We start from the raw sequence: 15,620 nt of genomic DNA on the forward strand, positions 1-15,620 counted from the left end.
CAAAATTTGCAAAGCGACATTTTACAACATTTTACAACATTTTCCAACCAAACTTTGCGTTTCTACTATATTTCGTACGCTCTTTTTGCTGTGGAGATTTTATTCCATTTCCTTGCATACAACATAAAATTCAGCCTTATTTAAGTTCAGTAACGCTTACACTATGCACATAAAATGATCTACTCATTGATGTGATGAATATTTAAATAAAAAATCAATCGTTTCTTCTTGCGAGACGCGAAAGCAAATAAACTTTGTTATTGTAACGGTAACTCATAAGCTTAATGAAATGATCATACTAATTGGGGATCGCCCAGTTTGAAATTCATAGCATCTTGCTCTTTCCCCGTTATTTTATGTATCGGCTACTTTAACATAACTGTAACAAATGCACCCGTCGCTTCAACTGGTGCCCGTTCCGCATGAACAAAGAAAAGACCCTGCATATGTTAGAATCGCCATGTAAGTCGCAAATTGAAATATAGTTTCGAGGACTTAGTAACAACATCCTAGTCGTTTTATTAATAATATGATAGAGAAATTTAGAGCACGATGTTTGCACTTTTTCAAAATTGTACAAATTATATTGCTTATACCTTCGTGGCGAGGCTCATGTTCCATCACGCGTGCAAAGTCACCTGTTTCGAACAATGCCAAATTTCTGGGAAAATCATGAGTGATAATTCAGAAGTCAATCGGTCTTCAGAATCCATTTTAGTACATACAAAAGTCGTAAATGGAGTGCAAAAAATATAGCTCCAAGAAAAAAATGTTTTCTATAGGCACTTTTAAAAACGACTACATTGATTCAAATGAAATGGGAAAATGACTTGAAGATGTAAAGTAATCTCTGTTTTTTTACACGAGAACCAAATAGTAGACAAAGGTACATGTAATTTAACGCGCTTAATTTCGACCTATGCATTAATGATTAATAACGTTAACGCGTTTTAATTTTTTTCATAAACTGCCGTTGTTCTTTCATGTGGCCCGAAAAAAAGTACTTTTTTAAATAAATTTCTATTATGTTTACTCAAAACTGATTTCTTTACGATTTTGATCACGGAGTTAAAAGGTGGTGAAAGTATATTGGAACATGATAATTTTTTTCTTGCGCATTAAATACCACTGTAGTACTAGTTTCACTGATATAGCAATTTCGCTCCCCAAAACGTAGATACTAACCAAGGTATATAGTAATCAAAATTTTTGGTCACAAGTAAAGTTACAGGTAGCTAGTGTGTATAAAGATACGTGAAGAGTAAATCAGGTCATCAGTTCATCGAGTAGCCTTCCGAGAACAAACGCCTAACAAAATGTCGAATCGAGAAATGTTCTTTTTGGTCATTTCAACTATTTTGATTTACGAATTACAGTGGTAAGACTTTTTATCTATGTGTAGTGTAATGTTCTAGGTTTTGAAACAGATTTTCTCGTGATTTTGGCCTTTTCTTACTTTCAAAGGATGGGAGCGAGAGAACTCCCAACGAGTTCCTCAAAAACGTTTTCATCATCGGGCGTGAATAAGCTAATGTGTAAGTGATTAATCTAATTAAATCTGTACCTGAACGCTACGAAATATACAAATATACAGGTTAGACACAGGCAAGTGTATTTTCTCTTGATTCAAATGGGTTGAAGGCAAGGTAGGTAAATAAACCAAAGTCCACGACTTGAAATCTTAGAAAACAATAGGCTCTGTTACATTTCTTTGTAATTAGAAAAATAGCTATGCGGTATTGTGAGACTAACGTGCGTCATATCGTTTTAGTGGTGAATTCTAATGAAGAATCAGAAGATTCTCCGAACTCTGAAGCCGAAGAAGACGAAGATTGGGGTATGCCAGTTGAACGGGCTAAAACTTATAAAGTCTCTATGTAACTATTACATAGTCAGAAATATGAGACGAATTCATGCTGTTTTAACGTAAATTTTAGAAAGAGATTCGATTGAAGAATCAAAAGATTCTCCAAGCGAAGAAGAAGCAGAAAAAGAAGACGACACTACTGGCAAGTTACCAGTTACATTGAGTAAACTTAAACTCGTACTTAAGACTGTGTGAAACTATGAATAAAGTCATTCAGTAGTATAAAATTATCACCAACATCAATAACCATATTGTGTCAACTTAGAAGGAAATCCTAAAGGGGTATCGGGCGAATCTTCGGACTCAGAAGAAGAAGAGGATGAACCTAGTGGTAAGAGGCTGATTCATGACTAATTACCGAGTTGATATATTGCACAGCGATATTTTGGTCACATGCCAAATAGAGTGTAAATATTTTGGGCAATATGATCTGAATGAAGTTAATGCATAGTCGCTGTCATAAAGTTATGATGAATGTTGCAACCGCGTAAAAATACTCGCGACAGAGCTGTATGAGATTTACCGCAAATGAAATAATTGTAGAAACATTGAATTATTGTGCAACTATAATGCAAGTTGTATCACGATCAATCTTAGAAGACGATATTGCCTTGGGATCAGACGATTATCCGGATTCAGAATTTGAAGAGAACGAACCCACAGGTATACCATTTGCTGGCAATGGTAATACTATGCGTACTTACGCTTTATAGGAATTTTAAAAAACAAATGGTTATTGCTATGTATCACATGAAAATGAAACTGAAATGAAATATATCTTTATATTGTATAAGAAGTTCTCTTAAGAATATATTACCCTAACAAAAAATTTAAAACTCCTGTGACTAGAATTGTGCGACTAAAACTGTATCACTGTTAAATTGTATCACTGTTATTTTAGAGGAGGATTTCGAAGATGAATCAGAAGTGGAAGAAGAAGAAGAACCTACTGGTAAGTTGCTGCCTATGGTTAAAAGAACATCATCTCATGCCAAGGTGTCCTATAAATTACTAAACATTGTAAAATATAAATCAACTAGCTGTTTGTTAGGTATATCGCGTAAGTATTTATTACTGTAACGTTATCGGTGCGTTAACGCGGGCTTTCATCAGTACAATTGATTGATTGCATCAGTTCTTCTTCATTATTGCAATGACGAAGGCCCTGGTTAACGGACCGAAAGCTTTGTATGAATAAATACTTACGTGGTGTACCTACAAGCGAATTAACTTATTTGATGTCACCATGCAAAAGTACAAAAATATTATCAAAGTAAGATGTAACGAACCTTTTGGTAAGTGAGTAACTAAGGCTGAACGCCGGTAAACGCTTACCGGGCATTCACCAAATTTTTAAATATTGCATGTAGTATCTCAAATAGGCAAACTGACCAATAAATATAAGACATATAACAAAATAAAATAAATTGATGTGGCTATCTGTAATGTAAGAATGAAACAAGCTGCATTCATTTCTTTTTCAGAAGAGGATTTTGATGAAGAGTCAGAAGATTCAGAGACAGAAGAAGACGAACCAGCTGGTGAGTGTGGTGGGGGTTGGGAGTGGATATAAGACGAGTATGGCAGTTGAATGAACATAAAAACTTATCGGGGTCATCCGCATGCAATTTTTGAAAACGACTAAGAACGGGGAATAAACCCAACTTCCGTCACTTTGAATTAGGTTGCATGAATTTCATCATGTTTCTATGACTAGACGCTAGTGATTGCATGATTTATTATCAGAGGTACAAAATGAGATGTAGCGGTTTAAAACACATCAGCTTTTAAAACGATTTAATTCTACAAAACTGTTCAGCGTTAAAGGTTATTAATTTACGCTGTAAATCAGTGTTTTTTGAATGCGCAATCTTAAATTAAAATCTGAAACTCTATAGATATTTGCATTACCTGAAATATGAATGCAATAAGTACACACAGCTTCGAAACAAACTCATACAAGAATATTCATTTCCAGTTTCTCTAGCTAATAGGTTATTAGGGGCCTGTAAGAATTATTTTCGTGGAAGGGAACTAAAATCGTACAGGAATGTACCATAACGAAGGTGAACAGCTTGTCGACGAAATGTCGCACTGATAAAATAAATTAAGAGCTATCGAGTTGTTGTATAGTATACTTATCGTATCAGTTATAAGGTTCAAGACAGTAAAATCATTGGGTATATGCATGTTTGGGAACAATTCCTAGAGCCTAATTCGAGGCAGTGCTCGCTGGGTCCTGAAAGTCAATCAGGGTGACGTTCCACACATGATGCGAGAATCAGGAACTTGCAATTACAAGCAGACTTTAGAAGACATTTTCGTGTTCACAAAACGTGGGGACAAAGATAAGAAAAATAGTTTTCAATAAACCTGGCATTTGCATTGCGAGTTTTGGTAAAAAATATTCCCTAAGAGGCTACTGATATGCTAAACCTTGAAGATAATGATTATTCGCACCAACATTCACATTTCACATTCTACAATTGCATGTCACAGGCAACTTTAATTTAGATAACTGCATGTATTCTCCTTTGCCATGCACAAATATTTAGTTCCCAGAATTTGAAGTTTGGGGTTTGTTTGGTCAACTTTTATTCCGGATTCCAGTTAAGATACAAGATAATTTTTTGCTAAATTTATTCTCTTCTTTTTAATACATTCTCCCTCAGGTAAAAGAGGTTTTCGGCGCCATCGATATAAAATTTTTCTGACAGAAGATGTGCGTCCTATTGGAATAACCGCAAATCTCCTTTCACATCGTCGAGGAGGATGTCAAAAGCTACTCAGGATCGTCCGCATTTACGGCAATAACGCACTTGCCAGAGTTTTTCTGAAATGTGGTCGACTGTCTAAGTTTTTAGGGAAACTGTGGTTGAGATTGGTTATTATTCGAAGAAATTCTGGTGATCGATTTTTGAATTCCGGTTGCAACATTAACGACCGTTCAAGTGATCTTGGTGGAAAGCATGGCGGGCGTGATTCAGACGCTCTGCTCAGACTCAATAATCACGAGGCTGGGGAAGCGCGCGAAGAAATGATGGCGGCAGTCAAAGTCGAGAAGTATCTTAAGTGCGCAATGAATAGAATCTTGAAGGTTTACAATCGCGGTAAGTTATCTTAGCACAATGCACGTGAATGATTTTGACTGAACCAAACGTCCAGTCACACACATCTCAGTGATTTTAAACGAATTGCCGTTTCATTTGTAAGACTGCATGTATTTAGCGACTGCTTGACTTAATGCTCATGTCGAGCTAGTTGCGCCAATTGTACATTCCCTTCCGTCCATAATTTTGAGATCAAAACGTTGTTTGCTTTCATGAAGAATACATCTGTAGCCAGGGACGTACCTGGAACGATGATTGAAGGGGGGTTTTGAACATTCATATATTTATTTCTGCCCAAAATTTCTACTGTAAGCTATCGCACTTACTAAATAAATCTGTCGGGCCGAACTGAATGTCATGGATATCAAAGCAAGAATATATGCAAATCAAAGATAGAAAATAATTTATTTCTAAAATATTTTGAGAAGTAATAAAGTTAACAAAAATAAGCGTGATGTTACTTTTAAGGCGATAGAGATAATTTTTATTGCCCTATCGCTCTAAGTGGAAGTGTTTGAAAAGTCAGTTTTCATATATAAGTTCAGGTTCTGTCACAGACTGAATGTACTTAAATATGCATTTGTTTTAAGCGACGGAGTAAAAATAAATGCAAAATGATAATTTCACAACTCTAGGAGGAGAAAAATTTTTCCTTGCTTGGAGAATCAACACCCTATTTTCGCAAGGAGCACTGAGGAATTTGGCAAGAAGACATAGCTGCGAACAAAGGAAAGTCGAACACTGTCCACGTTCAACTTTTACATTTCGCACGATTGATGGTACATGCAACAATATTCGTAATCCTTTATTTGGTTCCGCCCCTGGTCCTCTCAATCGCCTTGTTCCTGCAAAATATTTTGACTTCGATGGCCTTGACGAACCTATCGGTTTCCCAGGTCAAGTGAACGTCCCTAATATTCCTGCGACGCTCAAAGTAGTTCAACGATTTATTATTCAACAAAATCAGCCTTCAAGGAGGCCATTGCCTCACTCTCACTTACTCATGCAGTTCGGTCAATTTTTGGATCATGACGTTGGTCTTTCACCGGAAAGTCAGTGTTCGGACAATTGCCAAGGCATAACGTAAGTTATTATTCGACTTATCACATCTCCTATAGTTGAACCAGGATAATCAGAATTTTTTTGTCAACGCGATACTCTTTTTTTTGTTTTAATTGTGTTAAGCACATTTGTGCTTGCAATTGTCACTACTTTTTTCGGTCGCCGCCATTTCTCTTGATGTGCTTCGTTTTCTCATTGCATTGAAATTTATTGATAAATTGGCTTTAGACAACACTAGGAATGCACCCGACGAGTTAAAGAATAGATGTAAATTGTGAACCACAGATACTAAAATCTATCTAAAAAAAACCACCTGAAATGTGTTTTTATAGTTGTTATATACATTACAATTGTTTTTAAATTTGTGTTGTTAATGTTGCTGGGGGTTTTTCTCTGGTCTTTCCTACTGTGTATAATGTTTTGTTGTTGTTGTTGTTGTTATTGCTGTTTTTGTTGTTGTTGTTGTTTATTTTTAGAAAATTTCTACCATAGTCATTACCAAACATGATGATTTTTTTTTATTTTGGCGTAATAAAATTTTTGAAGGGCTGCATTATGCATTCTAAGGCATAATTTTTCTACGCAAGCATCATATTTTTGTCACGAGCAATGCCGACTTTGACGTTGCAAACATTGCAAACATAGCAAAAGTTTTCGTTCCATGTAGGTGAGCGGGTTGTTGTTAAACACAAGTGAAAGTTTTTTTAATCAGGGTCAAGTGATTTTGCTGCGTAACTTGCCATGAACTAATTGAGGAAAATTGACCTCTTAACTGATCAATCATAAGAGAGTAATTTAATCCGACATATTTATTATTATATTGATGAAATAGAATATTCCTCTTATGAAATGACAAAGTTTAGTGTTTTTCCATTTCTTACAGAATCGACGGTTCAGCAGATGATTTTGCAGCACCCTGTTATTCCATCCAACCGTTTGGAAATGCCGAGGGCATTCATTTTGCAAGATCAGCTAGTGAATGTCAAATAAAGAATGGCCGTTTCACAAAACGAGAGCAGATTAATGTTGACACGTCATTTGTTGATGCCTCGCAGGTCTATGGATCCGGTAAAACACTTGCGAGAGATTTGAGAGATTTGAGAAGTTAGTAACCCTTATCGTTAAGTTAACTTATCGCAGGCGTTTAGCAAAAGTATTAACATTGTGAAAACTGTATTAAATTCTATATTTGGTTGCCTCATTTATTGGACCAAACTTTATTGTTAAACAACCAATTTTTTGTCATTTTTTTACTTAAATTAAAATTAGATTGATCAAAAAGAGATTTATCTCAGACGACGAATTAGTTAGCGGTTAGTTTTAGCGTTCTGTTTTCACTAGTGCGGGACTTGAATTTTGAGATGCTTGAATCAGTTCGGTAAAGTTGAATTATCTGAAAATCTAGTGCGAACGAAAACAGAAATATTCCACAGAATTTACCTCCTAATTTTATGACATTAGAAATTTCCTTTCGTGTTCACAATAAATGCTGGTTTATGCTATCGTATATGTGATCTGACATGAATTCATTTGTTACAGGCAAAGGGCTTTTGAAAACAACCCTGGCGTAAATGGCAAATTTCTCCCCGAGGATAGCATCGAAAGAGAGGGTCCAGCCCGTTTTTGCCATAAAATGAATGGGGGACGTGGATGTTTCTTAGCTGGTGACAGTCGAACGAATGAACAATTAGTACTGACCTCTATGCATACATTGTTTGTTCGGGAACATAACAGAATTGCTCGTGCATTAGGAAGACTGAATCCCGGCTGGGACGGTGAAAAAATTTATCAGGAAACGAGAAAGATTGTTGGTGCTGTGCTGCAGAAAATTACATACCAGGACTTTCTGCCAATTATCATAGGAAACACGCTTCCTCGCTATCGAGGCTACAACCCAAATGTCAACCCTGACCTTTTGAACGCATTCTCCACCGCTGCGTTTAGATTTGGACACACTTTAATCCGGCCCACGTTTGATGTCCTTGATAAAAATTTCAATCCTAAGCAAGGAGTGAGCCCCTTACCATTAGCCCATCTTTTTTTCAACACCAGCTTCTTACGTGATAACGGCATAGATGGACTTCTCCTTGGTTTGCTTGCTAATTCATCTGAGAATTTCGATCAGAAACTTGCCACTCCTTTGCTGAAACAGTTATTCGAACGTCCAGATTCTCCAGGATTAAACCTTGCTGCCTTGAACATCCAGCGCAGTAGAGATCACGGGCTACCTGGTTATAACGCATACCGACATGTTTGTGGATTGAAAAGTGCCACAAGTTTCTGGAGTACACGCAGAGAAATTCAAAGCCGACTTAATAGAATTTGTCTGCGAAGGCTGTACGGGAGTCCTAAAAACGCAGATTTATTTGTTGCTGGTCTAGGAGAAGCACCGGCAAATGGTGGAATTGTTGGGGCGACGTTTGGGTGCATCATTCGGGAGCAATTCAGACGATTAAGGGATGGCGACAGATTCTTCTACAAAAAAAGTGGAGTGTTCACACCTTGGCAGTTGAGGGAGATTAACAAGGCTACAATGTCGAGAATTATGTGCGATAATTTGAAGAATATCGTGTCAGTCCAAAGAAATGCATTCTTCGCCGGAAACAGAAACGTTCGTCGTGTAGAGTGTGCCGGAATACCTCGTATGAATCTCAGAGCCTGGAGAAGTATGTATCTATTCGTGGTCATATATACACATCATGTTACATCATATAATTTTATTACAAAACTAGTTTGTCTAAAAATGCGCGAACTAAACCAGTTAGACGATAATGAACAAAAAAATTAAGAGGCTATTCGAACGGTCTTTGGTTTTTATACACCATGGAGTTCGAAGTAAAAAAAATATCAGGGTGTCCCAGAAAACCCTGAATCTCTTTTTAGTTATAAATTTACTAACTCATAAACACACTCCGAGAAACAAAGAAATTTTCAACCACGATATAAGAGTTATAAGACAGGCTCTATTTTAGCTTTATTTCAGAATCATTGTGAAACCAGACCAGCAATTGAGGGTTTCATGTTTTTAATTTTGTCAAACGTCAGTTCTCGTCCAGACAGGACAACAATGCTTAAATTAGAATGTCTCGTTTGACAACGAATCTCAAATAGAATCGAAACTTTGAACTTGAAATTGAGTAATTGTGTCATGCCTTTCTTATAACCACGTGCACATTTCAAGTTTTCCAAGCGCCCTTGTTTGGCCATTTCTTAACGTTTGTTCAAGTCACAATCGACAAAAAATATAAATCTGACTTGAAAAATCAAATAACTTGCAACCCATTTTCTTCTTCTTCCAAGATGTGAAGTCTCTGCGCATGAATTCAGCTCATAACAAACTAAGCAATATTTCGGCGAAAATTCGTAATTCGTATTTTAATTATTTCGGATATTCCCATAGCGAGAAAATGTGGACACGCATGCGTGTTAATCGTGTAGACTTTAAATTTTTTTGGTAAACAAAATGGCGACGCGTTATTAAAGAATTGTATTGGAGTTAGGAATAAAATTGTGTTTAAAGTTTAACCCTTTAAAGGAAGCTTAAAATGTCGGACCTAAAATTGCTAGATCCTGGTGACAACTTTCATCGACGAAAAATTTTTAATATAGCGATATAGAAATTTCATTCGGTATCACGACATTTAACTATGAACCATGGGTGATTCTTCCCAAATCTGTAGGATTTTTACGTAGTTTGGTATTTTGAACTAACTTTAGTGCAAAATTGGTATATTCCAGCCGTGAAATCTGACTTCCCGAGGAAAAACTCACAGAAATGGCAAGCAGAACAAACTAAATATCGGTCTTTCTTGTTCGAATATGCATCCATTTGGCTTGTTTTTAGTACCAGCTTTGTGACCAAGCTTTGGTCTCTAAGTAATCTTAATAAATTCATAAACATTGCCGTCTATGGCTGGAATATTACATAATCAAGTTATGTACTGTATGGCTATTCGCAATAGTGTTTTGCTACAATGGCATAACGCATAATCTAAGCAGGAAAATTACATAGACTTTCTCAACGAGATAATACCCGATGAATCCGTCCAGGGCTATGCGCGCATCGTTTAGCTAGCCGCCATCTTGGAAATTTTTCGCTGAACTACTGAATATTTTGTGTATGCTCCTTGAGAGTCAAACGCTTAACTCCTCCCGCTTACATCCACATTTTCTCGCCATGATAGTAATATTTCACCTTATTTCAGGTGGAGGGACATCAAGACGTATCCGGATCTACATAAGAAGTGAAGGTTGTAGAGATCGACGAAGAACCGGCTCTGGTCGCGCATTTATTCGAATCAACGGAATTGATTATTCCAGGCATTCAAATGGCTACAATATCGTTGTTATCAACGGGAGGACAGGTATGTGTATTTAATATGTGGACTAAAAATTTACGAGTAGTCTGCTAGTGTTTAGAAACTTCGTCAACCGTTTCATTCCGATGTTTATTTTTACATTTTTCGTAAACGATAAAACTATTTTAAAAACTGTATAAAATTGTGAGTCCCATCTTTTGCTTCTCTTTCTTTCATCTCCATCTCTGCGATGCTAATCAACGTTGACCTTCACCTTTTTCTTTTCCCTTCCGGTCTCCAACTTAACGCCGCCCTTGCATCGCTCATTCTGTTCTGCCTTAGAATATTGCCAAAGAGCTACCATCTTCTTCTCTTTAATTTTTGATCCACTTGTGACCTCTCTGCCCTGGCAGTAACTCTTTGGTATAGTGATTTGATCTTGCCAACGTGGAGTAATCCTAATCTACAAGGGACGCACAATAATTACCCGCAAGCATATATGGTAGTTCTTTGGAATATTTTTAATTCTTTCCACTGACATTTCAGGTTACCTTCAAAGCTACGTTTTTTTCCCGATGTATATAGCTACTACTGATGTATCTACTACTCGTATTTGCTTAGTTTTCTTTTATATGGAAAGAAAATTAGGTATAATTGCAAGTTTCTATTTATTTTCTGTGTAGGGCGTGTTGAACAGCGCAGATCGTTTTTCACCAGAAGTAATTTTGCTGCCAATCGCATGGTTGATTTTCTCAAAAGCCTACGCTTTCACCGGGGGTAAGATTTAAAAAATATTTTTAGTCTTATTTTTCGGAATTTTTTACGAAAATGCTTTATCTGTCGCCTCCAAATTTTTTTCGCTTAAACTTGCCTCTTTTTAGTGAAAAGATTAGACATCCGTGATTCTTGAATTATATGTCCATGTATATTCCTCGGATTTTATATAATTTTTATTGAAATATTTTATTTCCAATAATTTACAAAAATATTGTTCGCAAAAAATGTAAACGTTGGAGCAAAATACAAACTTTTTTGTCTCAACCAATGATGAGGTTGCTGATAACCAGGTTTTACTGGTCCAAATTTCGCACGTGCGCATAACCAATGGAGAATCCGACGTCCATGTTATTGAATTTAGATGCCTTTTAATTTGAAATTGCACACTTAATTAATAATTGCTAGCCAATGTCTATTTCAGTGCGACAGCTGCCAGCACTCGTTTGAAAGTTGTTACAAATCAAACCTGAGTACTTTTTTGAGACAAGAAAAATTTTTCATTTAAAATCACTGCACAAGATCATAACCCATGCAGCATCGATTTAAAATACGGTTGAATTTTCACAATTTAAAAATTAGGTTAAAAATTTCGTTCGATCAAAAACTCTGGCGAAGTGGAAATCGAACACGTACAACATAAAAGATCAAAGTCATCAAACGAAGAGCATTTCACATTAGATTTAGTCAATACTGGCTCCTAACAATTGTATTATTATCCGGCAGAGAAAAAAATATTTTAATTGATCGCTCCCCATTGGGACTTTTCAGTGACAAAGCACATTGCACACTGGAGACTCGGACGAAAGGAATCTCCGATTCTCAGGGACAAGTATGAACCACCCTCAAAGGCTGCTTTACACTGAACTGAAAATTTGGGTTTTCCCTTGATTGAGTTCACTATTTCGCTATAAAAGATGCTCTTTATTCAAAAAATAATACGATAGCACTCCGATTGATAAAAACTGATGTAAACCAGGCCTAAAGTAAAACCAAATTGAATTTCCTGATCAAAAGAAATTGATACTGACCTTTTATGTTTTCTAGAAAATTTGTGCTTGTTGCTATTCAACGCGATGGTTCCCAAGGATTGAACTTTCGTGTTCGTAGAGCTTTGAGAGGGATTGGAGCTGGAGCAATATTTCGTAGCCAATGCTCTTCGTTTGCCCTTATTGAGAGAAGTGGCGGAAGAGGCCTGGTTGCTCAGGTAAACTAACTAATTAAAGTAAACGTAAACATAAAACGACAGTGCCCTAAACTGTTCAGCTCTGCCCAAACAAATAGTCTGATTTCATTGTAGGAGATTCTTTTTAGGGACACCTGTTATGCTTGCATGCACTCGTTTTTAGCAAGATTCATACTCATATGCCCTTAGTTGTGTAATAATTTTTTATGATTTTTTATATAGGTTCAACGTGGAAGATGGAGGGGGCCGAGCGTCATTTCCCGGTACATTTATTTGCAGCGTTAAGAGAAAAAGGTATGTTTGGTTTATTTGACAACTTTGAATTCCGCTATGTTCTTCCGGGTTCCGGGTTTATTTGCCTTTTGCAATTTAGGCAATATGTTCATATATGTCTTTCGCAAATATTCATGAATATATTTCGCGCGGTCCATACGGCCTCATACGGACCGCTCGGGAGACAATCAGATTGCAGGAAACGCTAAAATATGAATTCCGACCGCACGAAAATAATCATATGTGTTATCTTTTTTACACCCTGTGTAATCGCGGGTATTTCAAAGGTACCTAATTAGAAGATTGATGCAGTTTTTTCTCTTTTATGCTTAGGAAAAGAAGCAGAAGAAAAATGAATACAATTCATTAAAATTTATTGCTGCATTTTATTTTAAAACGCATGTAATTTTGCTGTATTAAATAGAGCAGGTACGTGAACTTGATGTGTCCTGATTTTTTTTTTAATATTAAACATTCAATTATTGAATGTGCATGCATGGTTGAGCGTCATATTGGAATCATCAATTCTGGGACAAATGTATGCTTGATTTCCGAAGCGACATTAAGGCAGAAAGAGGAAACGCGTGTGGGATGTCCCTGAAATAAATATGAGCTACGTGTGACGTATCCTCAGTTAATGGAAATAGTATTGGCTATATTGCTTTTCGTATCAAAAAATCTCGACTGTAAAATTGGTCCAATTATTGGAAAATTTAAGTAGCAGAATAGTAACGCATCATTGAATTTCGAATTTCGGCGAGTAGTCGAGTACTGAATCTTGTTCCAGTACCAACGAAACGTAATTAATAGCATAGGTGTAGTACACGCACATGCATCACTCTGGTATAATTATAAAATAACATGACTGTGTATAACGCGTGTTCTAACAGCCTATTCGATAATTACGTCACAATATTATCGTTTTAAATTTAGAACCACCTTAACTGAGAGGAATTTCAAGTTTTACTCTAACAATCTATGTGGAAAGATGTGAATCATCCTTCTTCAACGTATGGACGAAAAATATTTTTTTATTTCGACAAAGGAGTGTGAAAATAAGCCATAACACAAAAACGAGGCTGTCGGTTATGGCCCGGTAGCATCGTTTTAGTGTTATGACTTATTTTCACATTTAATGGTAAGAAGGATGTTTTATATCTTTGCACGCGGCTCGTGTTACGTTCGCCGTTAAGAACGAGCAAAAATGAGAACAGTGTTGAGCATTTTAAAACTTTTTGTAATTTAATTATTGTAATTTAGATTAACCAGATCCTATTTCTTAATAATAACTTATCTGGTCTGAGTAACATAGTTCGACAGGTTGACTCACTTGAATGGTAACTTGGACAGCGAATAGCTCTGTAGTTGGAAATCCATGTTGATCTGTGTTGTCAGCCTAAATCAGCATCGTCAGGTGTATGGCTCTATAAGTTTAGCCTTATTCTTTCTCTTCAGCATTTGTGTGTTCCTATTCTATTGAATATTCTATATAGAATATTGTATAGGATATTCTATGGAACATTCAATAGAAGATTCTATAGAAGATGCTATAGAAGATGCTATAGAAGATTCTATAGAAGATCCTATAGAAGATTCTATAGAAGATGCTATAGAAGATCCTATAGAATGCTATAGGATATGCTACATACAGTAGCATATTCTACAGAACATGCAATTGCAATATTACACAATTAAGAAGTGCTATTCACTCTTCTGTGCAATATTACCAATATATTATGTTTAGCCATGAGAAAACATCAATGATGAAAATCACTTCAAGAATAAAAAGATATATATTAGAAATATTAGTATATGTATCAGTACATCAAAAGTTGTGCAACATTGAATACTTTTGTTTGTAATGTATTTTGGTAATATTAATTATTGTCTATTATTCTATATGTTGGATATTTTTAAAGTGTTTGTCTGACCAGTAGCTCAGTTCATTATTTTTCGCAGGACTTCTTTTTAGCATTTTCTTAGCATTACTTGTCACACTTCAGATGCAGGACAACCATATCTTTTTGAAGTATACTCTACATTAAGGAATATGATTGAAAAATTATTTAAAAATGCAGGACTTGTCTTACCATGCTGTGAGTGATGAAATAGTATACAATATATATTTAGCTAACTGAAATAAGTTATCAGCTTACCACATATGCCATTGACTTTTTCCTTGTCAAGTTGTGGCTTGGCATCCTTCTCCTTTAATGCATTGGAGATCTTTCCTGTCATGGAGTGTGTGGACAGAACCTCCCGGCTCCACAATATACCCATAATATTGAGTACACAAAATCCTTTAAAATTAATTGCCTTTTCCTTTTAAAACCTTCTGTTGAGTCTTTGTTATTGAGACACTGGGACATAAGGGCACCTACAAATATAATTATACCATTTTGACCTTTGGTTTATAGTATGATGTTTGGACATAAGCAAATCTGCAAATTTAATTGTAAATGCAAAATTAAACACTTGAGACATTATATTCCCTCTTAGAATGATATATTAAAAATTAAGTATTCTATATACAATATAAAGGGTACAGAGAATATTTGTTAATTGCCTGCACAAACATATAGGCTATAGCATATAACTACAAACACACTCACCACTTAATTCCAATACTTTAGCTTCACATGTTATTGTTGAAATTGTAGATGGGTCAATGGAACCTTTCAGAAATCTTCTGATGGCCTTGACACAATTTCTTTCTCACGATCCTAGTCTATAGTCATGTACCATTCACAAAATTATCCGAATCTTCTGATTCTTCTCACATAATCCAGCGCGTTTCACCAACCTTCTATACTCCTCATCGACAAATTCAAGTACTGCGTATTTTATGTTCAAATACGAAAGAAAAACTCGCTAAATTCTACCAGTATCAGTTGAACGAATGACAAAGACGCGCTCACAATTTGAAAATAATGCGTTATGCGTGTCAGTTACACAAGTCCCACATAACTTTGCGGCCTTGTTTTGGGCAAAAGCCCGCCATCTAACCTGCGAACAGGCATATTATGAAACAGATATGTCTAAAATACTTG

The 15,620-nt window shown here is 36.0% G+C and overlaps 2 protein-coding genes across 3 annotated transcripts; both read left to right on the forward strand.

Annotated features, from left to right (window-relative positions):
- Positions 1 to 1,301: 1,301 nt before the first annotated feature.
- LOC114542038 lies at positions 1,302 to 7,610 on the forward strand. Its single transcript, XM_028561789.1, has 12 exons — positions 1,302 to 1,378; positions 1,465 to 1,535; positions 1,772 to 1,837; positions 1,938 to 2,009; positions 2,133 to 2,198; positions 2,465 to 2,530; positions 2,769 to 2,819; positions 3,352 to 3,408; positions 4,540 to 4,977; positions 5,613 to 6,060; positions 6,923 to 7,143; positions 7,579 to 7,610. The coding sequence occupies exons 1-12, from the start codon at positions 1,317 to 1,319 to the stop codon at positions 7,608 to 7,610; spliced, it is 1,650 nt and encodes a 549-aa protein (XP_028417590.1). The 5' UTR covers positions 1,302 to 1,316.
- On the forward strand, positions 7,607 to 12,994 carry LOC114542044 (eosinophil peroxidase-like). 2 transcript variants are annotated; one of them, XM_028561793.1, is made up of 6 exons: positions 7,607 to 8,705; positions 10,245 to 10,403; positions 11,021 to 11,114; positions 12,159 to 12,318; positions 12,520 to 12,591; positions 12,904 to 12,994. In XM_028561793.1, the coding sequence occupies exons 1-5, from the start codon at positions 7,673 to 7,675 to the stop codon at positions 12,580 to 12,582; spliced, it is 1,509 nt and encodes a 502-aa protein (XP_028417594.1). In that variant the 5' UTR covers positions 7,607 to 7,672; the 3' UTR covers positions 12,583 to 12,591; positions 12,904 to 12,994. The 2 variants fall into 2 exon arrangements, with proteins under 2 accessions (XP_028417594.1, XP_028417595.1); XM_028561794.1 differs by lacking the exon at positions 12,904 to 12,994 and having other exon boundaries at positions 12,520 to 12,592.
- Positions 12,995 to 15,620: the final 2,626 nt, after the last annotated feature.

This window comes from Dendronephthya gigantea, unplaced genomic scaffold (assembly GCF_004324835.1).
Source record: "Dendronephthya gigantea isolate DGI-Jeju-01 unplaced genomic scaffold, DenGig_1.0 000329F, whole genome shotgun sequence".
Taxonomy (NCBI): Eukaryota; Metazoa; Cnidaria; class Anthozoa; order Malacalcyonacea; family Nephtheidae; genus Dendronephthya; species Dendronephthya gigantea.